The sequence below is a fragment of the Anopheles nili genome, chromosome 3 (assembly GCF_943737925.1).
Source record: "Anopheles nili chromosome 3, idAnoNiliSN_F5_01, whole genome shotgun sequence".
NCBI classification, from domain to species: domain Eukaryota; kingdom Metazoa; phylum Arthropoda; class Insecta; order Diptera; family Culicidae; genus Anopheles; species Anopheles nili.
This window is the reverse complement of record NC_071292.1, coordinates 3260894-3288622: the sequence shown is the minus strand read 5'-3', so window position 1 is coordinate 3288622 and position 27729 is coordinate 3260894. Positions and strand designations below refer to the sequence as shown.

The 27729-nt window shown below is 45.1% G+C and overlaps 1 protein-coding gene across 1 annotated transcript in view; it reads right to left on the bottom strand.

The window, feature by feature from the left end:
* The window catches only part of LOC128726258 (klarsicht protein), a 108450-nt gene extending 83118 nt beyond the window's left edge, over window positions 1-25332 (bottom strand). Inside the window, exons 1-3 of the mRNA XM_053820055.1 lie at window positions 24949-25332; window positions 24634-24885; window positions 24387-24548 (exon numbers count right to left, since the gene is read on the bottom strand). Of these exons, the coding sequence (XP_053676030.1) occupies window positions 24387-24548; window positions 24634-24885; window positions 24949-25332 (798 nt within the window). The remainder of the gene's footprint in view (window positions 1-24386; window positions 24549-24633; window positions 24886-24948) is intronic.
* Window positions 25333-27729: the final 2397 nt, after the last annotated feature.

Genomic DNA, 27729 nt, shown 5'->3' with positions numbered 1-27729 from the left:
TATCGTACACAGATCCCTGTTGGTGTCACTGCAGGGAAGTTTTGTTGGCTGAACATGGAAGATTTTGGAAAAGTTCGTTTATTGCGCAAGTTATTGATCTAAATGAACAACTATCGCATCTATTGCATTTTTAGGTGGTTAAAACAACTTTTTCCTATTTTACCGTACTGAGAGATATGTTTTGAAAGAGTTGAAAAAATCTATCCACGGTGTAACGCACAAAGAACTTTCACTCACTCTCAACATTTATTCGGAAATGTTCGGTACCAGGATAAAAAAAAAGTAGTCGCAAGCAAATGAACATCACTATTCATCGAACCAGACCTAGTTTTTCGTAATGTGAATTATATATCAAAAAGAATTATTCTTCATGGTGAAGTTAACATCATGCAGACTCTTTTAATTAATTATGACAAATCAACCGTGCTGGAACCTAATGATTAATGCAAATTTGCCAGTACGTATAATTATAGCGTATAATTGGATAAAAATATCAGGTTCAGTTGCACTCATTTCTTTTATTTAAATATATTCAAACAACTATATAATCTCATTACCTTTTTTATTTTGCCAGGAATGCCAATTTGCATACAACGTCGAATCAATTGGAGATTAGAAAGCAAATGCACTCTAAGCAGTTGAAACGTACACAAGAACTAATTGTTATTGCCAAGATTTTTATGAAGGTAAGCAAATTTATTTCTCAACAGCAACGTAAGTAAACATTAACAAAAGCTAACAATTTTTTTCGATTATTGTGTGCATCAAAGTACACTTCGAGATCGCAGTATATTTTCATGTTCTAATAAGTTGATGTGCATGTGCATCTCTGCGCAACTATTGCTCTTAAAAGCTATAACAAATAGCTCTACAAACGTTGCCTTCATTCAACACCGTGTGTTACCCGATTAAATCGATCATCTTTTCACAAGTCTACATCCAAGGATTTGCTAGCTAGATTTGGAATTTGCAAGCAGCGATAGCCACAAAGGTTCAGTAAGAACGTGTGTTTTTCAAAATGTGTTATTTTAAATTGCAACAACCACCGGGAGCACCACATTTACCGGTGAAATTGTTAAAAGTGCTGGGTATTGGTGGACAGCGGGAGATTCGATTGCGGATGCTGCCAGTTATTTTAACGTATCTTTTCGCTATAGCAATTCCTAAAATCATCTTCGGGTATCCGACATTTGAGGTGGCCATCATTGGAATAGCTGAATTGATTTATCAAACAAACTCATTTGGAGGCGCATTCCTCCTATTTCTACACGGTGACAAAATCGAACAATTTTATGATCATACACTGGCATTTGCTAGAAAAAGTGAGCCATCTTCGAAGCTGATTACAATATATTCCTTATCATGAATATTCTTCTTCTTTTTTTAGTCACTCGGACATCATCGGCTGATATCACTAACTTCCTCACAGCGAAACACAGTTTCATTCATAAAATCGTCAAAATCTACTTCTTCATAATTTTGTACGGCGTTCAGTTCTACGTTTTTGCACCGTTCTTGTCAACACTCTGTTCATTCTACAGCTCAATGCGAAATCCTAACAAAACCATACAATACAATATGCATATGGAAGGAAATTTTTACGGACTGGCAACTCGTACATCGGCCCTCGACTATCTTATTTTCGGCATTGTAATGATACCAACCTGCTACCTTTGTGCCTTGACAGCGACTGTAAAAATAATAACTCTCGGCAGTTTCATAAAATATAACACGGTTTACTTTCAAATAGTGCAGCTCAAGTTACAAGAAATAGCTCGCAACAAAACCTTTCAACAGGAACTCCCATCCTTAATTCAAATACACCAAGACGCTCTCAACTGTGCCAAACTTTTGGAATCGATGACATCATTAAATTTTTTACTGCAAATTATCCTCTGCGTATTGATATGGAGTTCCATGCTTCTTTACTTTACCGTTTCGGTAAGTATTCGCGCAACATAGAGAAAGACGATTGTAAACAAAATATTCTTCAGGGATTCAGCATCCAGTTGTTAAATCTGCTGATACTGTTCGTCATCGAGACAGTTGAAACCACCGCCTACAGTTATCTCGGAACCCAGCTATCCGAAGAGGTACTACTAGGAACTACTAAGAAGGAATACTAATTTCATACGTGTTCTCCATCACGTTCTTCTCTAGAGCGCCGGTGTGGCCCGTACAATTTACGAGAGCTGTTGGGAAAAACAGAACGCGGTGATACAGAAAGACCTTCAGCTTATGCTCCTTCGTGCTCAGCGCCCTATTGGGATAACTGCAGGGAGGTTTTGTTTCATGAACATGGAAATGTTTGGCAAAGTACTATGAAGAATTCACATAGTTTTCTTAGATAAAAATATCACTTTTTCCTTTCAGGTTGTAAAATCCACGTATTCATTCTACATCATTTTGAGGGATCAGTTCCAAATGTCATAAAACAATTTTAAATGGTTTATTACCATACACACACACACACGAGTCACTAAAGCGGCCTATCATATAGTAATGATAAAAAGGAACAACAAAAATTTTACTTCACGTATGATAGCTTGAAAGGTTGAAATGATAGGTTGAAATCATTAATAGAAATAATTTCTGAGCACAGAAAAGTAGACTAAATCAGTAGCACAAAGCAATTTCGCAATAATGGTTTCTATTTGTGATAGCAAGAGGTAATAAATCAAAAATAGCAATATACAAACTATTACTCTAATAGAATACACGTTTTATTAAGCACTGGTATTGCTCACAATAGCAAGATATAGAATCTGGCACAAAATAGAATGACATTTAGCTTCATAGTATCGTCCCAAAAAATCGCATGCCCTGCAGCAAGCAATATAGAATTGATTATTGTCAATCAAGGTCGGCCCTTTTTTCACGCACTCCCACAAGTGACAACCAAGTCCTAGTTCCATCACAGAAGCTATTCGAAACATAATACCATACGGCACATAAATAAATATCAAACTGCCTACACTGAGAAGTGCATCTAAATCCTATGTTTAACATATTTTTGTTACGAAGAACCAACAACATACAAATGCTTCCTGTAGGCACATATTACATGAAATCCAACCAATTCAAAAATATCAGCTTTCATGCTTAAATGGTCTGCCTCCTGGCAATATCAACGCTGTTTTATAGACTTCATGCTATGGCCAAGTCAAACGGAAAGCCTCTTTAGCCGTGTGTCTGATGCCACTGGTGAACAATCTGTCGAATGCCATCCTCGAAGACTGCATTCGTCTTTTGACCAAAAATGGCAATCAGCTTTCAGTAGGTCGGCGGACTCCACGTGGTAAACCCTTTCCCTCTCGAAGCAATCTCACCTGAATAGTAGTTTTTTTCCCTTTTTCTCGTAGCCGCCTCAGCTTGTGTATAGGGTTTCAATTTTCCTCTTTTGCATAATAGGGATGCGCAGTGGCCTCAGCCATTTTTCAAACTCCTTCAATCATAAAGATTTTTTTCTTCGAACGTTATGTCCACCGACAATGACTAATGATCAAGCGGCTTGAAGGAAAGAATTAAATTTCAAGCGGACATAAAGCACAAACATTTACATGGCATATTTGCTCACTCCCGTCTCGGTGCTGTAGTGCGCATTAATTATTCGAAAGGTAATTTCTTTTAATCAATTACAGCCTCCACTCATAATAAAATGACATTTTATATCTTATTTTTCATTGTTTTTTGTATAAGAAAATATTGACCTCAAAATAAAAATAAACTTGTGATCACTTCTATAAACACTTTGATAAATTGATAAAAAATAAAAACATTCTATTGCAATAAAATATATGTTTTATTTACTCATATTTGAAAATACGACACGTTTCAGCAACTTATGAAGTAGTCTTGCTCTGCTTTGTACGAAGTGTTTATTTACCTGCAGCCCTACCATGATTCCATTTTATCATGGCGCCACAAGGTGCGAGGAAGCCCCACGGTACGGAACGTTAAAATGTTCCTGCCACATTCCGTCAACCGTTATCAACGTCATTTCCTCGTACAATGGTGGTAACGTGGAGGAATCCACATTTTCCTGATGATTTGATCGAAACTGCGCACGCAAACCACATTACAATTCTATTTTACTTTTGTAAATGCCCTCGAAGCAAACGGGGGTAAAGATAGTGATAACGAGAACAGCAGGAAGAAAAAAATGCAGAAAAGTAAGATTTTTCTTGAAGGTAGGTATTATATTAAAACGGGAACGATCACGAACGGAGACCCGTCGAAGGTTGCTTTATCTAATGGCACGAGTTCTACGTCGCTATCGTTCACTGACTCAAGGAAACCACTTTTCCTTCACGTACGTGTGCTCCTTCTTCTTCAAGAAACTTCATTCCGATACGTTTTCGATTAATCGTCTTCATCCACGGTTGACCATTTCCCACCGGACAACCCGGCCAGCAGAGCTGAGAATTCCAGCGAAGACAGGTTGACAGTGTCATGCGACAGCTCCTGTCAGCCATGGTTTCCAAGCCACAACGAACGTTCCCTCTTCAAGATGTGGTTACTCCATTCCAACTCCCTTGCATGGCTATTTTCAAGCAAAGTACAGCCATTTCAGTAGAGCAACAGGAAAAACTTAACAACACCACAGCCATGTTGGGACGAAGGCGCCCTCATTATTCACATTTCGACAAAATGGTGACAATCCAACCGATTTCTATTGATGCAAACTGATGCAAACCTTTTTGTTGTTTGTTTATCCATCGACAACCTAGGTGGTGGATACATTCAGCTGCAAACATTTCATCTATGGAAGATCTAGAAGGTTCAATTACTTTCATGATCATACCAGAACAAAAACAAACCATAACACCACTGAAGACACCTGAACAACACAATATCATCTCTGTGCTTCCTATCGCTCAGTGGCAGGTCGGTCAAGTAGCTGGGTCAGTGTAACCGTTTTCTTTTCGAATACCATTGCGAAACTCTACAACCGGTTATGTTAATTCGAGCAGCTGCCTTGATTTTCACATACGTTCTGAGCTCATTCAGAGCTGACAACACACTGCAACAAGTATCGATAAAGATAGGGTCAATTTCTCTCAAACAACTTCTGAACGATATCAACGACCTCGATAGATGATCCAAATTCTTAAATTTGTTATTTAAATACTCCTTAGCTTTTTAAACATCACTTCAATGTATAAAAAATATAGGAAGAATTGTATTAACGAGACTTTTCGGCGAGGCTTCATTTCCGGCTTTTACATGCGTAGCTCCAGCTCACTTCACCAGATGGTGTGTAATTATTCGCGGCATGCGGCGGTAATGATCTAGCTATCGTTTCACCTCAGCTCAATATTCCAGGGTGATCGTGTAAAAAATCCAACCATAACTGAAAAGATTACTGAGTCCGCACGAAGGAGAAAAGAATCTCGGGCGTTTGCACACAAACGCTACTTCCTGATGGGATAATCGTCTTTTATTCGCATCTTTCGTGCCGGTCCGGCTGGTTGGTAATCGAAAACGTGTGCTTCGCAAGTATAAAGACTCTCGGTTTGAGACCTACAATGCGTGGTAGGCTCATGGGATTGAGTAGTGCCGTTTTCCACGCAAATTTTCTCACAAATCTCGCGATATGCGTCGTCTTTTAACGCAATTTCCTTGTGCCATAACATTCGCGTTGGTTAAAAGCATATCTATTCCCCTACTAGCCCTCCCGGTTCGCCGTTCCAATTTGCTACGGGGAGTAGAAATGGGGATCAGTGAAACATTCTTCCCAGGGTAAGAAATATGTTCAAATCCCATAGTTCCGGAGGTATGTTCTTTCAACTATTCCATTCATTCGTGCCATCCGCAGTTTTTATTTGCCATCTACCAGCGAGGTAGTTCGTAGTTAGGCTCATAAAGTTCATTATGCTTACCACAGCTACACTCATAAGAAGAAGGTAGCAAAAAAAGGTAATAACATTCAACATCGAAATTCCTCGCTAGGATAGATTTCATGTTACCTTTTAAGTGAATTTGACGTATAGATCTTCTGCAAATATCGCGAGCTGATGAAAAATTCGCGAAGGCAACAATCAGCTGAGTCATTAACCGCCACGTCTCTGTGCCAACTACATTCACGGAAAACGCTCATCTCAGCTGGCCGCTAGGCACAAGTCTGAAGACTCTGGCTCGGAATTAACTCACTTAAGCACTGCTGTGAATAATGCCACATCCGGAGCAGGTTTTCCTCTGGAATAGGCAACGGGAACAGCTGCTCAACAGCTGTTGCTTCTTCTATGTTGATTTTATAGTTGTTTAATTTTTGGGATGCTCTTATGCAGTTTAAGTCAACAGCATCCGTTGCGAGCATAATTTTATTGTATCTTAAAAACCTTCATAAATGCACAACCACCATCATCTTCATGGTCAAACACCTCACACCGTCCATCATTCCTCGATATGTCCTCGTCGATTTGCGAAATTATTTGCTTAATTTACGGACATAAGAAGCACAATGTTATGACCGGACACATCCGCCCCACTCACGTTCGACAATGAACGACTCGGCCATGCTACGATCGGAGTTAAGCAGCAACCGGACGCTGTCTGCAACAAATGCAGACTTTTAAGCGACGCTTTGCAGCGATTAAGATCAAGCAAACCAACACGATTAAACATTTCGTCCCTGAACTTTGTCGCCGTCAGTGAATGGTGAGGGTTTCCCGCGGCTGTGAACCGATTTCGTACAAAGGAAATAGCTCCCCAGCTAGCAGACGACGGCTGCTCGAGCGCGTTGGAGTGATCTCATACACACAGAGACCACAAACAAAAAGTGTAAAAGCGTGTGGCAAAGATTAATGGCCCCGCGGTTTCCAGCGAAAATCACATGCACTCGTTGATGCAATTTTTTTGGACCACACTTTGGTGCCCTGGTAGCATCTTTGGAATGGTTGTTCATCCAAGTTTATCATCCGTCGAGACATGCACAAAGAATCACACAGCATCAAACATGCAACCGCTGGTTTTCCCTGGGGCGATATTCAGAGGAAGCGAGATTAGTTTATCAATAAGTGTAGAGTTTCCTCATCGCCATCACAGGCACAAACTTCCACCAGAGAATGTTTTGATTCTATCATCGTTCCATCGCTGCAGTAACGTATGTCCCAGCCATAGCTCACAAACGAAGCCATTTTTCACGAAGGCAACATCACATTGCACACAGAAAACATCTATGCGAGAAACTCGAGCTGCAATTGCGTCGCTCAGCCTCGACATTTGTTTGTGTTTCGTTCTTCTCTTCTCAACAGAGTGCCATGGCGCGAGCTGCGTCCATGTACACAAACATACACGCTAAACGATCGTGGAACGGCATGGAACTTGGCAGGGTTTGGATTAAAAGCAAGCTTCTTGTGCGCCCCTGTCAACGCCCTTGCAGCACGTTTGCTGTTGTGCGCGTGCATGCTGCGCGAACGATTCAATTATGCCCTTTTTGCTTGCCCAACAACACGCGTATACGACGCACGCCAACCCTCATGGCCGTCATGATTCGGTAGCGCAACTGCACGCGTTGGACGTCTCTTTCTCTTTTGCTCCGCATGTCTCGTTCCTACTCCCCTGCCAAAGACTTCAATTCAATTAAATTAAATTTCCACCCAATCGCAATCCATCAAGACAGGCACGCACAAGGGAGCCTTCATCGTCAGCATCATCATCCGGTGCGAGGAGAGTTTGATGCGCTGGAGCCGAGGTTTGGCACGTTGCACAACGATCATGCAGTGTGTGCACCGGTTTCGCTTTCGTTGATGCGCCTTACGTTCGTTACATGCCTATGAAGCGCAGTACTATTATGGTACAGTTATTAAAAGCAGCATTGGTGAAGGGGCGAAGATGCGATCATACGAATCCCAGTGGGCCCAGCTACATGTAATCCAAAGGAAAGTGAACCCCCTACTGGTCATCGGTGGTGGTAACGTACTGTTGACACTGCTGACCAGGAAGCTTAGGCCAATGAATGAATCGGAAATGTGCCCTTCGAAGGGACCAACCCTTTTTATTCAAATAACTACAAGCTGCATTGCTTAAGGCCATGTGGAACGAAGGGTATCCGATCAAAATGGGCCGCATGGTTCGTGGTTTCGTCATGGTATTTGTCATGATATATTCCCCTCGTCGCAAGTTGGTGTGTAGATGTATGAGGAATATTTTATCAGCGCAATTAGAGTTTCATTTCCGGCATTTCGTGTACAAGGGCAAGCTATATTCCAGGACCAGTCGGTTAGCACCGCGAGTAACGACACGTTTTGTAGCCATGTTCTTAATTAATTGAAAGAGTGCTGGGGCGTCAGTAAAATGGAAATAAACGCTGACACTTCATGCACGTAAATAATGTATTTTATCTCATCACGTTTCAGTTGGGCTTGCTAACACCCACCCTAAGAAACACTCATCCAAGTGGAAAACAATAAAATCGGCTATCAACACATGGCCACAAATGATAAGAAGTGAATCACCAGTCGTTGATAGAAATGGGGTAAAAAACAATACCAAACATCAACTGTTTTTAAACCAGCATACATGTTCTTATCTATTTTTTCACTACCCAGACAGATTGACTCAGAAATGCATCTTACCAACTTTGCGTGCTGGTCAACGGCTTGCTTTATACGATAGAATAGAGGGAATGTAAAATCAACCAACAGGAAAAAAATATCTTAAAAACTGGCCCCACAGATGGTATTGCAGAGCCAATGGAAGGGTCTCACTGTCTTCAGAAGCCCAAATAACTGGCAATTTCTCGACCAATTGAGCAGCCAAAACAAAACCTGTTCCGTCACTCTTAAGTCACTTAAAAAAAGGATTGGTTTACATGTATTCCACTCGACACCGAAATTCGATCGAAGGGTTGCTTTAGCCGACCTCTTTCTCAGCGAGTTGCGCGATCTTTTAAAACGCACACACCCAGAAAAATGTTCCAACACGAAACAGAAACCAAGAAGAAGAACCTCTCGAAACGATCTCCTTCAGAACTTCCTCAGAAGTTTGGTCCTCCACTAAACCGTTCATTCTTCGATGGAGCCGTAGAAGCCTCGTTTAACGCTGTTCGCCATCTGGAAGCAACCTCTTCGCAAGCGTTTTTCTTCGCCTTATTTAATAGTCGGCTGTACCGGCGCAGACCGTCGTTTTGCAAAGTGAAGTGCCTTTTCGCGAAACATACACGTGCGCATATATGCAACCAGGGGGTTTATGTTGCAGGCACACGTACAGCAGCTCGATTGCCTCAGAGCACACACAAACACGTGCACACACGATCACTCTGCCGGCGATTCAGGGACGAAACGAACCCGTGATCATCGCACATGGTTTGGTCGATCGCCGTTCTCTTGCCTTCGAGCTTCTTATGCTTCAGGTCGTCATTCTCTTTGCGCCGACTCCCCATTCTCCCTAAAACGATCTCGCCGAGGCGTGGGGTCCTTCACGCCGGAGGCTCGTGCGTTTTTTTTTCTGTTGCCCCGTTATCGTTGCGGCAACTCGTTTCGCCCTGCGACTTTCGATAACTCTCAAAATCATTAACCCAACGAAGGAACGTTTGCAAACACGCACACACACTGGTAGCCTCTGGGGGGAGATAAAAAGTAAACGCAAAGGCTTGGAAGTTGCGTGCAATGGATCGGACGATCGAGGCCACCAAATTCGGTGAGGCATTCCTTCCGCTTGCGCGATCGGGAAAGGCACACACACAGATGTGTCGTCGCAAGGGAGCAAAACCCTTTTGCAGGCGATCTCGCGAGGGATCACCGCGACCGTGGTTCTTCTTCCAAGACGCCATCACTTCGAAGGGATGTTGAAAAGGGAGGATTGATGCGGACACCGGCGAGTTGTTGGCTCAACGAACCAACCACACTGGTTCGTTGTGGTTGAGTGCGCGCGCACGCGTGGTTTGTTATTTATATCTTGCCCTAACACGGCGGGACTGTCTCGTCCTTTCTCCTCACAGACTCCGCTTACTCACCTCCAGTCACCGCACCACCAAAGCCCTGGGACGCCCTTCGCGAAGTGAAGTTTTGCTCCTTTTTTGGGGGCTTTTCTTTTCCCTTCCACCGAACGTTGCGGCACCGCGGTTACAGATTTTCTATTTTAAAATATTCTTCATCCACTCCGCGGTTGTAGCCCGCAACCAGCCATTCATACAACACGCACCTTTTCTTGCGCTTTTCCACGCACGTGCTTGTTTTATTGCACACACTGTTGCTCGTCCACCGATTGCAACAAAACGAACGATACTTTCGCACAGCTTTAGTCGGACGGCTTGCTACAGGCGAAGGCTGTTGACTTCGAAGGCAAACACGAAAGGCACAAAATGGTGCGAGCTCAGGCTCCTTTCACGGGCAGAAATCAATACCATAACGATGTAGAACGAGCGGATTCAGAGGCACTTGTTGATGGAATCGATTTCACGCAATTACCAATCGGGAAGGAAAAAATATCTCATCGCACAGAACATAGAACATTCACCGATCGCGCACCGCACAGCAACAGGCACTATGATCCACCTCAGCCACAAGTAAATCTGCTGATGCTTTTTGCATGTAATGCTTCGTTTGATTCTGCTTCGTCTCGCCTTTCCGCCCAGCAAGATTCGCCCACAGGACCACGAGAAACTCACTCGATCCAACAATGTTGAAAACTGAAGCCGGTAGCCCAGCGCGAAATCAACGGCAGTGTATGAGTGCGAACGAAACTAAGCATAAAAAAACATGAAGTTACCGAGATGTAAGATGCTAAGCCGGTATAAGAAGCTGGCGACTGCACCCGGCTGAAGGTACTCGAAACGCGAGCCACCCAAAACTCCCCACAGCAACCAACTTTTACTGTCGATATTTTCACTATTGCAGCACGGGGGTTGTTGGAAATTGAAGGGTGGAAAATACGAAAGTGATAAACCCTTTGAAAAGACACACACGGGGGACGAAAAGAAAACAAACGAACGAACGAAAAGCGATTCAAAACGCGCGTGCTCCGGCACGAACCACACGATGGAACGTTTCGTCGAGGAATGAAATGAACCGGTGGGTTTTGCCTTCGCTCTCACCATTGCGTACTCTATGTGGCCCGTCAGGGGTGCCCAACACTCGCTTGTTGTTTCATTTCAAATCTATACACTATTCAACCATAAGTTTGGATACTTTTGATCATGTTCAACGAACAAAGATCGTAAACTTACAGATAAATTTACAAATAAATTTACAAAGTCTGGCAAATTTCTTACATATATTCAATTGAAAAGTGTGTTAACTTTATTTTGTCATAAAATAAATTACTATAACTTTTAACGACTTGGCAGTGCAGTGGAAATCCTTTAATAAATAACTCGGATATATCATGTTGTATTACTCAATACATGATTGAATATCATTCAATTCAAAAGATGTGCCATGCTAGCGGTGAACTCGCCGAAGATCAAGAAGCGGAAGCGTTTCAACAATGAAGCGTTTCAGCGCAGTGCGGAGTTCGAGAGAGCGAGAGAGAGCAAACGCTTCAAAGAGAGTGGACAGAGAAAAATTCATCTCTTCGGGAAAATAGCAGAAACTTCGGGTGTTGTCGGAAAACTGCTGTTTCATATTTTCAACAGCCACCAAAACGATACAGTACTAGACGAATTTTGCTGGCAGCAGAGCATCTACATAAAAACGAGAGATGCATGACAGCTCGCTGCACATTGCACGTGACTTTAGTCTAAATTAGCTTGTAGGTAAAAGCAATTACAGAATCATGTTGTATATTGCCGATAGATTTTACATAATACGATAATAGATCCATCTTATCATCAATGCCTGAACGTTAAAATCTCATCATCTATATTAAATTACATATAAATCATCGAAGGTAAATTACCTAATTTCTATTATACTCACTGGTAGGTTAAACGAACGAAACGGATGCATAAAACGAACTATTTTTGGCATAATCAATAACTCACCTGCAAAGAGAAGAGAAACAATCATTATAACGGGTAAATTTTATTATTAACAGCTTCTCACTTCTCCAAACACAGTAGAAACACATGCATGTGGGATTGACAAAGTCATTCATAAAACCAATAGGGCAAACCAAACACATTTCGTTGTTGGCTTACATGCCTGAACTACGGTCTTACAATTCCAGACAGTTTTTTTTTCTCTAGACAACGGATATCACATTTCTCCGCAGTTCCTGTATACGTTTTAGCTACAATCGTGCCTTGCCTCTGTTTGATTCTTATGGTGGGAAGAAAATCACCCTAGCTACAGTGTACCGCGGAACGAAAAAGGAAAGTCGAAATGCACCTTCCCGGCGTCGCATTTTCACTCTCTTTCCTCTGGTGATCCCACCCCAGCGCACTCGAGCTAACCATTCAAAATTATGTTGACACATTCTATCATACCCGCTGCGGGCTGCGCGGCCCTATGCTCCACCCACAGTCACCGACGAAACAATCTCGGGGAAAGCCCTTTTGTTAATTACACACATTTCTTCACACGTAATAACAATCACTCGGACGAAGAATGGCCACCGCTTGTCACCATTTGGAGCTCGTGTTGTATTTCCTCTCACTCTCCCATGGTTTGGCTTATGCTGCACGCGTAAGACATTCGTTCAAACCAGCAGGAAGGTGACATTGACATCTAGGCGTACCGCTGGCCAAGCACCACTAGCACGGACACCCCGAGCACAGTTCCGGTCGGTTTCGGTTGCCTTTCGTATGCTTCTTTTTTTCCAATAAATTAACCCCCACAGCGGCTAAACCCCGGAGGCTACACCTTACAAAAATGGTTACAACGCACGATGGGCGCTCAAGCAGCCATTCGGTAACGGATTCACAAAAGCCAGTAACAAAATTTCCCTCCCTCCTCCCACAAACCACCAAAAAACGAAAGGAAGAAGTGACCGTAAACGGATCAACCAACGCCGACCGTTTACTTTATTTCGATTTTTTTAACGTTACGTTTTGGAAGCTCAATAAAGCACACCACGCGGCTGGGTCGTGATGGAATCCACACCGGCAGTGTATCGATAAATGTTAGCTAACCTTTTTTGCAGTTTGAAACAGCCCTTACAAGGGATTAACATATGTATCGCGACCATATCATAAACATTCGGCGCCCTGACCATAGGCATTAGATAGGATCCTAATTTGCGTGCGGTCGATCCGAAATCTGGGTCGCGCGGTTCGAAAGGCTCCATCCATCGTTGTCCTTTCATCTAACCATCCCTTGGATAAGCCGACCCAATACGATTATCCAGCCTGAACTTCGCACTGGAATTAAACGAGCGACCCAGACTCGCACGCAAAATAAAAACACACTAAAAACCGAAGCAACAAAATTTATAACCACTCCGACCGGTAGGCTAGCAAAGAGAGACCTTGAGGATGACGGTTCGACGGACCGAACACGTCGGTGCTCTTCAGCAGCACACCCTTTCTAATGGGCGTACGAAACCACTAGAACCGTCTTTAAAACCGGTTTAGTTTTTAAAACAGCACACCACTCAAAAGCACTCGAGCCACCACCCTACGAACTCGGTTGGGCTTCAAGCAGTTTGGCGTGGAGAGAAAATAAAAGCTTGCCAAAAACGTTAACCCCACTTCGCGACCCACTGTGTTGAAAGGATGACAAAAAAAAGTGACCCAAACCGTCGTGAAAGCAAAACCAATGTGCAAGCACCGAATCGATGCGTTGGAGTAGGTGACGATCGGACATGCTTCTTTTGCGGCGAAATCTCGCTCAGCCTAAGCGAAGCACCAAGCGCAAGCGTAATTAGGAGGCGCACGCTGTTGCCCATAGAAAAGTGATCGAAATTGGACCACGCAGGCGTCTCGACTGGGGAACGGACCGAGCAGACGTGGCGGCGAGGAGCCGATGGAAAACTCCCAGCCCATCGAGTGCGGGAGGATTCGAGGCAAAAGTAGAACTCCGCACCTCGATAGAGCTGGAAAAAGTGCTCCGCGTGCTCTTCCCAATCCAGCACACACGCGCATCTTTAACCTAAATCGCGAAAGCGCATTTCACCTCCATCTTCATGCACTGCGTCTCGTCAGTCTCTCGCCGTACGGGGCCAATGAGTGAAAAAAGAGCGGAATTTTTCCTCGACCTCGACGCCAGCGATCGGTCGATAATTCGAGGAAAAATGGGAAAATCTGTACGCTTTTGTGCGGCGTTCGACATGCCGTGATCGGTTGAGCGATAGAAAAGACCTCCACCACTACATAGGCGTGGGTTTTGTGGTGCCACGCAAGCGGAAGGCCTCCACACATTATGTAGCCACCACGACCGACACCAATGCAGATCTCGATCGCGATCGATTTTCCTTCGGCGATTTGTGGAGCAATGGAAAACACCATCGCCGCTGCTCATCGATGATCAGCCGTGTGCGCGCATCAAGTTTTCAGTTTCCTGCGCCTATTTCAATCCCAGTCTGCCCATTCCGGGAGCGTCATTCCACGGGGGCCAGTTGCGGCAGTGACCGGTATTTAGCATGCAAAGAAATAGTAAAGCCCTCCGGTGACGACCGCGGCGGCATCAATCTCATTAATTAAACGGCACCAACGAGCGCCGCGAAACGGCTGGCAGACCAGTGCGTTAATAGGGCCATTTCAAGCCAACGGTACATTAAACGCTAATCAACCGCGACGGGAAAAGGTGGCTGTGGTGTCACGGCAAACGTCCACACTAATAACTCCTATCAAAAAAGCACGCGGGATCCGAACGACCGTACAGCCGATTCCAATTACTTATCGTAACGAAATGAATCGAGTACACACACACACATACACGCGCGGCTTAGGGCAGGAAAAAATGATCATTCGCGCGAGTCCGTCGGAAAAATGACCATCATTTCTCCTCTACCACCGGTGGTGGCCAACGCGATGATTGATTGCTGCGCCGGCTGCGAACGGTTAGTCGTCGAAATCACCTTTTGATGCTGAACGAACGAACCGTGAGTGGAACCATCCCGGCAGCATAACTGCCATTCTTGGTCATGACTTTCGGAGAGATTTCATTTTCTGTCGTCAGCCGAGACTCGCCTTGCGGTGGCCCGTTAGTGTTTGAGAATTTTTTCGATAGTTTCATAGTTGGAGCTGAAAAGCGCAACTAACCGAAGGGAACCACACCGAGACGAACAACAATGACCTCGGATCTTGGGTTAAGACAATCAATTCCACCATCCAAACGTTTGCCGGTTGTTGTAGGAAATGCACGAAGTACAGAAACAAAAATCTGTGTACCGTTTCATGAACACCCTTTTCTTTGCAGTGGTAAATTTTCTCGCTCCCTCCCTAAAAGGCCGATTGTCAATCAGCTGTTTTTGAGAGGCGTTTCAAAATGTTATCAACAATTCCCAACGCAACCAGAGCTAGCCCTTTGCCCTTTTGGGGGCAAAACTGAAAACACCGCGATGGTAGGATGGCTGACAATGCATACAAACGCCTTCGTTTCAATCCAGGGCAACAGCTTGAGGCCGGGCTGGCTTCGATCGATCAACACCTTCCGACGATACAATAACCTTTCTCCCTTCAGAAACCCTTACGTTTGGGTGCAAAACGGGACTCCATTATTACTATTTTCGTACTCACGCGGGTGCGATGTAATTTGCCTTCCAGTAGAATCAACGGCTGTCAAATGCGAAGGAAAACATCACCCTCTGATTCAGCCCTCGATCGAACACGGGAGCCGATTATTCATGCAGCCGAAGTGCATTTGTGCGTCATCGTGCCCCGCTATCCTTTTCGTGAGCCCTTTATTGTACCTTTATTTAGGTTAAGCTCTCCGCCCAACTCACGCGCAACTCCGTGCGTGTGCACGCGAAAGCAACACCACCGCAGGATCGTAGGACGAACATGTTTTAAATAACCCGTTCATTGTAACGTCCGCACAATCGCAGCCAAACGCTGAACCAAACCGCGGTCGGAATTCTCATGCATTTTACGTGCGGAGGTTGCCGTTGCCACAACCGCTCACGATGATGATGATGATGATGAAACCATCTTTCACAACCGTAAGATAACAATTCATTTCAGTCGGTGGAAAATGCAACCCACGGGTCCCGCGTGATGATGGACACCACGAAAAATGAAACGCAAATCATCGTCCCCCTTCGAAAAGGGAGCCATTTAAAGGGAAAGGGACACGACCACGGGACGCACAGCCCTTTAGGGCTCTCGCCTAATTTGTGCACCACCGCGGAGTGCTTTCTTGCTTGCAAAGCGTGGTGATGGTGGGTCCATTTTTCCTTTAATATGCTCACATCCTGGGGACGCACGGGAACAGGGCATGATTGTCACATAATCGGCAGCACCCTTCCAGGGCGCGATACAAAAGAGAACGGTCACCGCCGATCCCGAGCAGGGCTTCATTATCAGGAAGAGGGCGCATTCCCTTTCACGAGATGATTTCGGAGATGCTATCTGTGGCCGACCGCACGGGATCGTCCGGCTTCGCCATCCAGGCTCCATTTCTCGTTGCATTTAAAGGCACGTGGAGGTCGTCCCCGACCGCCGAGGGGATTTGTTTGGGGTGAGTAAAGGGCCTTTAGGGTTGGGAGGCCATTTCGGCGGCATCGACCAACACAATCCACCACATGCTCAGCGTATTCGGCATTTAAAAGCAGGACACAACGAGATAGCAGCGGTTCTGGAATAACGTAGTAGCTCCGGCGATATTACGCTACTCGGACTATTCAAACACCGTGTGCGCGCTGAAGAAGCTCAGATAAACATCCATTTAAACCCGAAGGCCGTTCTGCTTGACCCTCTGGGAGTACCGTTCGAATTCCTTCTCGTCGGGAAACCCTAGGAGCGGAGATTTCAACATTCACCCTGGGGCGCTGCTCGAAATCAAAGACACCGACAGCTGAGTTGTTCCACAAAACCCATCTGCCGATCACGGCGCTGCTGTTGCTCTGTTATTGCACTGCAGCCGAAAGCGAGAAGGGGCATAAAGTGAGGCTCAGTATCAAAAGCACTATCAAACACCTAACCTAAAACCAATCTGCGCTAGAACCGCCTCTCGCGAGGGATTGGAGTTCCCTTAATGGAATGGCGGATGAAACCTCGGGCCGGAGCGTGGCGCGAGGATTATTATCTGAGGATAATTTCTTCTTTATCTCGCCCCGGTACGCACCACGCACCCCCGGAGCGGTAGATGTAGAACGTAGGCTGGGAAATTGATTCGTAATTGTCTGCACCGTTTCATATTCCTCCCGAAAGCAAAACACTGCGCCTCAAGTCCCGCTTTCCCGCCCGAGGGTTGCACCCCCAGCGAGCAGGTGATGTTGAGATTGTTTCGTCTTGTTATAATCGTATTCTCATTCTTTCTAAGCTTCCTTTCATCATCCATGGGGGACCTGTTTGGACACGCATCTCAGTGAGCCCGTGCCCGTGGGGCGAGTAGCTGGTTCTGCACGAAAATGCCCGAAGGACGTGGGGAGGAACTCGCCAGAGGAGGTATCTTGTAGAACATGGCTGCAATCACTCCCGGGCTGAGTTTGAACACGACACGCACGAGCCTAGATAGGCAGCACCTTAGGGGCCAAACCAGGCCGCGATTGAACCGATGTTCCGTTGATGAGGTACCTTGCTCAGCTTCCCATTATATCCTCCACGTGCCGACGCAAACTTCTAACCCTCTGGCAACACGACGTTGTTTCAACGATATTAAACCCCATCAATCCATCGCCCCGGGATCGGAGAGTGGCGGCATGCCAGCATACGTCCCGCCCCAATCGCCGAGATTGACAAGTGTCGGATTAATGAAAAACGATTAAAAATCCCCTCCGAGGCGAAAGTTTTCCACCCGTTCGGGGCGAGTGGGAAGTGGCCGTATCAACAGCAACAGGTTCGTAGCCACGCAACTGCGACCCTTTATCAGCGATCGAAGCGTCTGGCGTTCGGCAGGATGCAGGGACGTCACAGGCATTAGAGACATTGTTCCGTTACATGACAGAACAACGCCACGACACGCGATTGATTTTCTTTTTCCCTCATCTCTGCGATGTTGTGATCGGAGCTGAACGGAAGGGTGTCTAGCGAAAGCAGGAGTTGTTTGAATTCAGCCACTTTTGGTCACAATCCTTAATTCCCAACAAGCAGCCGAAGGAAAGTGAGTTTGAAGTCACTGCTATTCGCCGGGCGTTTCAGCCTCCACCAAAGAGACCGGCCGTGATGATTGGGAAAATGTTCTTTTATCTTCAAACCAAAATCAACCGACACTCCCGACATCCAAATATCAATCGTTGGGTCGATCCACGTGCTGAGTGAAGCCTTTCACACCGTAACCGTGAATGAGGACCCGGTGTGCTCGAATGCGTCCAAAAGTAAAAGGCAACTGCAGACATGTGAGCCATTTACTTATTGTACAGGCGTTTATGGAAAGAGCAACAGAGTATTTCACAACTCCAAACATGCTCTCGAAGTGCATTGTGTGTTGGGATTTATTCGAAACTCCAAAAACATCAATCATCAATAGCTGACAACAGTCTCCACCCCGTTTGGGGAATCAAACTTGATGCAAAAATTAAACCTTACACCTCAAAACCCAGCCAGCAGAGCTGTGGTGGTTTATCTGTTGAAATAAGCCCATGATTTACCGATATTGCGGTGCGGTTGCACACGTGCGAAGAAGTAAATCGAATCAAAGAGATCTCTATTAAACAACGCAAGTCTTCGAGGCGAAATGCCGACTCGCTCCATTCCAATCGCAATTACGCATTCAAATGAAATATCAATTGAGCTCTGGCGTCCGTTTACCAGCGCTACCGGAGTTTGCCACGAATCATGGCACGTGCTTTTCGCGCTTACTACACAGCATCTCGCGTGTTCAGCCGTCGGGGCATGCCAAACGTGAAAGATCGTGTTCGATGTTGTACTGGCTTCCATCGTTAAATGCAACCATATTTCACATTTACGCCAGCGGCATCTTGTTCGTACTCTTACGTGCCTCTTTGGATCGTGTTATCGTTTCAGCTACATTCGTCCCATACGAGCTTGTACTTCACACAACCGGAACCACGTCGCGTTCCGTTTTGCTGTAGCTTGGATTCACCAGCTGCACTCTCGTTGCTTATCGATATGAAGCACACTCAAACCAACAAAAAAAAAGATAGTGATAAATTTCTTTCTTCCGCAATAGCTATCGGTGGAGGTTTTATGATTCCATATCGCAGCATTTTTTGCGAAGGTGGAACTAATCCAAAGGAGTAACCCGAAACGGCCACCAAAGCGTCTCCAAGCGAGGAGAAAATAAGAAAATCCATACATCAGACGGTTGCCTCGGAAAAGCACACATCAGCCCCCGACAAGCTGCTCTCAAAAACCCCTCAATAACGAGCTCTCGGCGCACATTGACCTAACATCGCGGGCGGGTCAGCGAAAATGTTACGATTCGCAAATAAGAACGCACACCGAGTAAGAAAAGTCGACAACCGGGGGCTTCGAAAAACCCACAAACTGAGCCGCTTCAAGGAAAAATGCGCGCTAGCGTGGAATGAAATGGTGAACGTGTGCGGGAGTGCCGTGGCCTTCCTTCGGTGCAGCTCCGCAGATCATCAGCTGGCGCAGAAGAGACCGAGTGGAAAAATTTCGTTTCTTTTAATTGACCATTTACGACATTTTCCAGTTTTCCTTCGAACCGCTCGCTCGACGGTCACTGCCAAGACGACGACTTCCCTGGCTAGTAACGCAACCAAACCGAACATACACGCACACAGACCACCAGACGAGTGACACATTTGACCAAATGCACTAGATGCATGATGTGGTACGGCACGCAACGAATGCAGTCGTACGAGAGGGCTGTACAGCCCATAATTCTCCGCGGTGGTTTGTCTTTTCGCACATAATTTGCACTATCAAACGCGGCTCTATCGGTGGTGAAGGACCGAAGGAAGTTTGCGTGGTTGAGATACCTCCGGGGACAGCTTAACGCCATTGGGCAGCTCGTTTGCGACGGTCACGGGGAATAATCATGCGCGTTTCGTTTGCGCCGCAGAACGAGCCACAATCGCAATAATGGCGAGGTGGTGACCGTGCGCGAGAGAAGGTGGAACGAATTTTAATCATTTTCCAACCCACCCTCAACCTCAGGGCAGTTGGGTCGCATTTTCACCTGCACTCTCGCTGCGGTCGCTTGAGATAAAAAATAGCATTAGGGGAAAAATGCACGCTCCTTTGGCTACATGCGGATCCAAACAAGGGAATCGAACGAGTGGGAACTATGCCTGCGGCGCTATTCGTCACAAGCAAAGGGGCGGTGAGAAGGTGTCGAAGATCAATTAAGTACCGATATACAAAACTTCATTCCATTACGAGCACCCCTAGGGTGTAGGAATTTGCCGGCAACTTGCTAGCCGTCCTTAGTAAGGCGGCCAGTTACAACTTTTATGACTTTTTATTCCTTCACCCGATCCCTCCGGGGGAAAAACTGGCATACATCGCTGAGAAATCGCAAACACATACGCAAAGAGCCGGCGCATGGTCAAGGGCTGGCACGGATATGGACTTTATACCCTTTCTGGATAATTTTCCCGCCGGCCCGGCTTTCACGTTGCGATGAAGCGTAATAAAATTTGACACTTGTAATTAGCCAACGATAGGATCTTCGCATAGCACAGCGCCAGTGACTTTCCATTCCAGGAAACATTTTTGACAGGAGCTTCGAGAGAAAATGCTAGAAGCCATCAGGCTTCTTACGCGATTCCAAAAGCCTCTGATGGCATTGATCGATAGTTTCCTCTGGCGGAAGCAACGTCAGACGCCATAGCTTGCACGAACTTCGCCCTACTTTGATTCGGTTGGATGAGCTTTCGGAAATTTCGATTACCCAACGCTAGGTTGGCCCTCCAAATATGGATGGAATCTCCAAAAGCAGTCGAATACGCGCGAACGCAAGAAAACTGCTTTATCCTATTTTAGTTAATCGGCTGCAGGAAGTTTTATGAGCCGCTTGGTGGAAGGTAGGTTAATTTTTTAGTGATAGTTGCTTGCGGACAAACTGATTTACAGATAGCAGGCCTCTGGGACTCGAAAGGGAACAGAGCGGGTGGTGTTGTATGGGCCACTTTTATTTTCCGTTCCATACGCACGTGTAAGTCCGATCCGCACAATCGCGATGGTGGAAGTGAAAGTGTAATTATTTTAGAGCACCCGGCGGCTTCCACCGGACGAAGCATCCACCAAATGACCCGCAACGGGAGAAAAGGGGGGCAAATGTGAACAAGTGTTTCACTGACGAGTGAGAGTAAACCATAAAACAGTCCAGCACATTGATCTAGGTCGATGTAATTATCATTATTTTATCTGTGCTAATAGAAGAAAACATAACATATTTACCAAAACTATTACGCTAAACAAATACATCAAATGCCAAGAATAAGAATGTGAATCATAAACAAAGGCTAAATGATCGTCTACTACTGATCATGAAGGAAAACATAGCGTTCGAGCATATACGAGTTATAAAAAAAGGCATAAATCATGAGTGTTGTGCCATGCCAGAAAAGAAAATGTTTGGGAGCACTAAGATAATAAGATGTGAAGCTACTGTTACGATGCAACGATATTGCACCCAAGTATATCGTCCTTTCACTGTGATGCGTTTCATATCTCGGTTGAATATCAAGCCGGATCGAATGACTTCCGAACTTCGCAGATCGAGGCTTTTCTGACCACGTTTTCCGTGAGTTGTTATACATCATCCTTTATTACCATCATGCACCGCTTCCCAGTCGCTCAGTGAAACCCCACTGTTAGATCACTAGCGTTGTTCACACCAGGGAGTGTGAACGCGCGTAAGTGATTTATGAGGAGTAGCCGTTGCCGGTCATAAACGGTTACTCAGGGTGAAGTTACAACACACCTTCGCTAGTACTTAAAAATTTGGCTCGACAAACCAGCACCAACGGAGCAGCTACGTACAACATATCTCAATCCTGTCAATAAGCTCTACCGTAAGTTATTGTGTTATTTTATTGTTTTGTAAAAGTATACACAAAAATTTAGTCGCAAAAAATTTAAATAAAATTTTGCTATAGTCTGCGATCATTAGAAAACCCCCTTATACAATGAACGGTTTCCGTATTTTACTTATGGATACGACAAATCGCGACCCAAAAGCGGATATGCAGTATATAAGTTAAACCACCATTGCCGAAGGTGAAATGTTTCCAATTAGATTCCCTTCAAGGTACGTTTTTGATCAACGGTTAACACAAAGCTCAAAGAAAGTGATCTTAAAGTAAAAATATACGCGAAAAGTCACACAAAATTTAAACTATGCTTTTAACGGTTTGAAGTTAATCAATTTCGATTGGTTGAATGACTGATTTCTTCGCATACGCCCTCACCGACGGATGGTAAACCCTGTTGTCTGCACGGTTTGTCCATTTTGGGAAGAAAAATAACATGTTTTGCCAACTAGGAACTACGCGATCAATTAACTCAAGTAGGGTCTCTGAAGACTAGCGCGACCGTGGCCGAAGGTTGCACGGATTAATCCGCAAGCGACAGATGCAATGCTTTAGTAAAACGCTTCATTCAGACATCTAACATACATACCCACGCTTTCAAAGACAACCCGAAGATGATTAAAGACTTTTCCAACCCCTACGACCAAAGTAGTCCATCGTCGGAATCTGTGTGTAACCGGTTTCGGCCGTATCGCAACCTATAATCTAATTAAGCCACCGTCACAAGCATCCATCTTTAGGTTTTGTTGTAATTGCCGTGTGAAAATTAGGTCACAACGACAAAAGATTTGTTTTTTTGCAAATAATATGGTTAGAAAATTTGGCAATGGACCTTGAATTCACCAGTCCATTTGATTCGGTACGGAAACAATGGAGAATACTTAGTCTATCAATGAACTACCTTCAAGTCATACCATTAAATATAAATATATATATTAAATATTAGCATATACTCCTATGCTATACATCACGGTAAAAAATTAAATATACTTTGCTTAAATTATCATCAGGTTGTCGACATACGGAAAATCCATCGTTCGACCAGTTTTCATCGACTTTTCATCGACGCACTTTTCTAATCTATATTCCGATTGCATACTTTCAGGCGGATTCCAACAAGGCTTCCAATTGCCTACCTGTGAAACGTTGCATTCTGGTATAAACTCAGTTCGTATCATTTCTTGCATTGGGTACAGCATGTGAATTCTGTTTCTCATAACAAATGAACATATTCATAGAAAATACCTAACATAAATTAATTAAATGTCTCCCAATGTTCCCTTTTTAAAAATCTTCCTTGGATCTTAAGACAATATCACGCCTTAACAAATAGCCAAATTTTAACATCAATTAATTTCTTTTTTGCATTAAATTACTTTTGCTGTAAACATATTATGGCGAGTAATATTTAATTGTAGAAATAAAATTACATTTAAATAAAAGATAAATTTGATTGTCGTTCATTCTAAAACTTCAATATTTTACGTGCCAAAAATAGCATTTGAGTTGGTTTAGTATGTTTTTGAAGTGTTAACAACACTTGCTAACTTAAACCGCCATTCATCAGCCATCTTAACCAATCAACCTTCTATCCATCAAGCCTGTCGCGCTGTCACACTGACATGGCAATCTGGGAACTAATCCGCATCACATCGCATATTTTACCGCCCACGTATGAAGAAATTCATCTGCTCCATTCGAGGCGATGCTCTTGGGTGCAATATAAACCGTATACATTTCAACACGCCCTCATAATACCCCATCGTTGTTTTGAGGGAGAATATTCAAACAACGTCTGGGGCTCCTTCACAATCTTTCTGGAGCACTATCGTCTCCCTACTACCGAAGCGGGGTCTTATTCATTCATTTGTCAAAAAATAAAAATGGAGCAAACCCATCCATCCGTCGTGACATGCCCTAAAGCGAAAAAAAAGTATAACAAATTTTTCCACACGTCTCGATCAACACCTTGCCTTGAAATGGCCGCTCAGGAGTCAACGTTCTCATCCACAGACTGTAAGGAAATGGGACCGCAACTATAGGGACATATCACCGAACTAACAGCCATATTAGTGTCTGCTTATTTTCATCGCAAACGACACATGATGACAAACTGGCCCGAACCACATGATCGCTTAGGTATAACAAGAGCGCCAGAAATATTCTGGAAACTAAATTGACCTTTTATGTCGATAATATGCCCCATGCTATAACACGGGGTACTCCTAATGAAAACCGCACTCTTCCTAAACCTTACAGTCGTGCTTCTCGAGAACGTGTACTTGTGTATCCCCCCATTATGCAGTGGAGGAGTTTCCATACCAGCTTATTTTTATACACAAGCTCCTCATTTCCATCGCTTGGCACTCTGGAGCAATCTTGTCGCATACGAAAATAAAACTAAGCGCTCCAACAAACGAAACGAATCCCTTACTTACCTCGTGTTCTGCTGCCAGCTTCTGCAGCTGCTCGATGCTCAGTCTCTTGGTTTCTGTCACCGACGGTACTCTGACCACTCGGTTCTCCATATCTTTGATCCACTGCCTCAGCAAACGTGGATCGCCATAGAAGCGATGCGTCTGTGCTGGTTTCAACAGTGCCTAAAATACGTGAAAAAACTCGATCAGAACCTGCTACTGTTATAGATCACTCCTGAGGTGAAGCAGATGATCCGTTAGTCCTCACCTTCCGGCAACAGTTCACATCATCCTCCAGGTCGTCTCTATGAACGGGCCCTTCTATCTCGCCTCGTGCCTCCCGACAACTGTCGAGCAGATTAGTATCCATGATATAGTTGTAATTAGGCTGCAAGGCTGCCCAGAAATCGTCCTTTCCAAGCCCGGTATTCGTGGTGCTACTTTGTAAACTACATGAACTATGGCTATGGCCACTACCCCACGATCTTCGCCACAACTCGCGCTCAGTGTCGCGCTTTTTCTAAAATGAAAAAAAAATTAATCCTTAATATTCAAACTTGTATTAGACTTATATGCAACTCACCTTTAAACTATTATAAGGCCTATCGATACGAAGCCTATGTTGGGCCATATCCGAACCTTCCGGGGGTACTTGTGGTGGAAGTGAATTCAACGAAAGCGACGGTTTTATGAAGCAACTCGGACTGTTCCCGGCGCTGCTGGTGCTATTGTTCCCGCCTGTTGTCCCTCCACCATTGGCCGTATGTGTTGGAGTGGTTGTACTGCTTCCACTACTGCTTGTCGCTCCTCCTGAAAAGGAGCCGGTTCCACTTATGCCACTGCATACGTTAGCATTACTATTTACAATTGAATTTGATATTGCTATCGTCGATGAGGAAGCTGCCGCTGTCGATCTGATCGGGTTGTTATTAGCAGCTGATGACATGTCAATAGTCGGTGGCTTCATGGCTTATGATGCGAGATAATCCACGTCCAAATGACGATATCTTTCACTCTACTACGAATCGACCCGATTCTGCTGAAGAGATGAAACACGGTAAACGTTTCACTCCCTCTGGCGCCACTTGATCCCTTTCCGGGCAAATAGCTTCAGAAAATTGCGCAGCTCCGTACGTTCACTCTCTGGTTCCAACCTCTCAGTGGAACAAGAAGTGGACCAGCGGCACGCAGAGTGCTGGGCAACAATCCTGCGACGAGTCCGGCATATTTGTTTTTCGCGAGTTGCTTTCGTTACACACCGCAAGATGAATATTGTCGAAGAAAATCTGCAGAAAGACACAACAAGAACGATTTTAGAACATTTCCTTTTCAAACGAAAAGCTATAATTGGGCGCTAAGAGAAGTCACATCACCCTATTCCAACGCAAATTAACTTCAAAAACTCTGACACACCAGAAAAGATCGATGTCGATCAAGAACGCTTCGAACAGATCAAATAGACAGCCGATGCTCTAATGATGCGAGCGACCACAACCAGCTCATCCATCGAACGGCAAACCCTCAGACTGCGCATGATGCGCAACATGGAGAAAAAAAACACGCCGAACGAAACGCACCAAAATAACCGCTAGAACGAGAACTTTGCTTCGTCGTGAAATCGGAGATCAAACCCGCCCGTCTTTTCCATCCGGTGTAGCAATCGAGCAGCGGCGTCTTCTGCCAGTTGCTAGAGCATTGCCTCCGGATGTTCCGCACTTCTCATGGGCTGCTTGGATGGTTTTCTTTACAGAATTTTTTAACCAGCGCCAGCCCAAAATGAAGCTAAAAGAAAACAAACTCCCTCTGAGTTTGACGAACCGGATACGGAACCGATGACATCGGAAACGTGTGACTCTGCTGAGACAGTGCTATCGAAGCGCATTCAGTGCATTCAGTCGTCCATACACGCTGGCTGTCTCATTGCCTTTCTCATTAGCACCTTATCTAAACATCTGATCAGTGTGGATCAAACTAAGATTGAACAGCGGGAGCCCGCCCATATCAGATCACTTGTCCGGAAAATTAATTTACATCCCGCTGCATAACTTGATGGTCTGTCGTTGATTTTTACCGATTTTATGTTCCGCTGCCTTAGGCAGTTGATCGCTTTCGATTCGAGCCGTTTTCCGGTTTAAATTCCAATGATCACCCTCCATTTCCTGGCTCGATAAGAAACATGAGTGCTCATAAGTTGAACCGAATTCTAGTATGTCGTATGGATGATCCTAGCCTCTACTTTATGCGAGATATTTCAGGCTGAGTATTCAATTTCAAATTTATTACCAGCGAACGTTCCTTCCTAGCAATGGTCGGCTTCTAGGCACCGACAGCACTCCGGGTGGTAGTGCCAGATTATTTATTACGATGGACAACATCACCCGGCGGACTCCACTTACAGATACTCCGGTTAATGTTGCCATTTACGTCCCACTCATTCTTCCCCGGCGTGCGTGTTCTCAGGGCGCATCCGATTTCCGATCGCGTTGGTCCGCGTGCACAATCAAGGAGAAATGCAAATAAAGTTCTTAACGATGTGTCATGAGTAACACTCTCGGCTTTCCAGACTGAGTGCATGCGTTGGGACCAAGCCTGAGGCACGTTATTTTTAGCACATACTCCACCAACTCTCTAGCGTTGGAAAAACACTAAAAGAGGAGCAATTCTAGCGCTCCCCCATCGTGCTGGAGGGCACGAGTCAAAACGTGCCACAGAACCACCAAATCGCTATGCCCTTTTACGCAGGGCCATGGAAACCATTCTACTGCAGGGTGCATCCTGCACGTTTCGACGATCGTAGCAAGCAATTTGCGCGTACGAACGTCCTATGCAGAGGTTTCAGCGATGCCGGGAAAGTGCCGTGGTAGCTAACAAATCACTTCGCGGATAAACACTTGAAGCGAGAGAAATCCTATGCGTACGGTGCCGGGCGTCTCACAAGTGCGGTGATGCGCAAACCAGGCGAGTTGGCCCTTCTCTCCCTGAGCCCATCACCCCACTCGGTGAGATGATGACGTTTCGTTACGCCTTTGCGCGTGTGTGCATCATTTAAAATTCTCCGTTTCGCATTTTGCCCGTTTGCTATCCGTCACTCGCGAGGGTTTCGCGCGTAAGTGAATGCGGTGTGAACAGCGCTGGCAGGCTCACCCGCTGTGATGTGGATGGCTCCCATCTATGTCACTAACGTCGAACGGTTACATTCTTCTGCTGTTCGCTGATGGTTGGCCGCGACATCAAAGCCCTACGCAGAGGGCACTCTGCGCCACTGAAATTAGTTTCCCAAGCTTCTCCAAAAGAGGTAGCTCATTATGCCAAGACGTCCGGCGACAGTGAAGCAATCGAACTGGCAAGAATCGGACACGCAGTC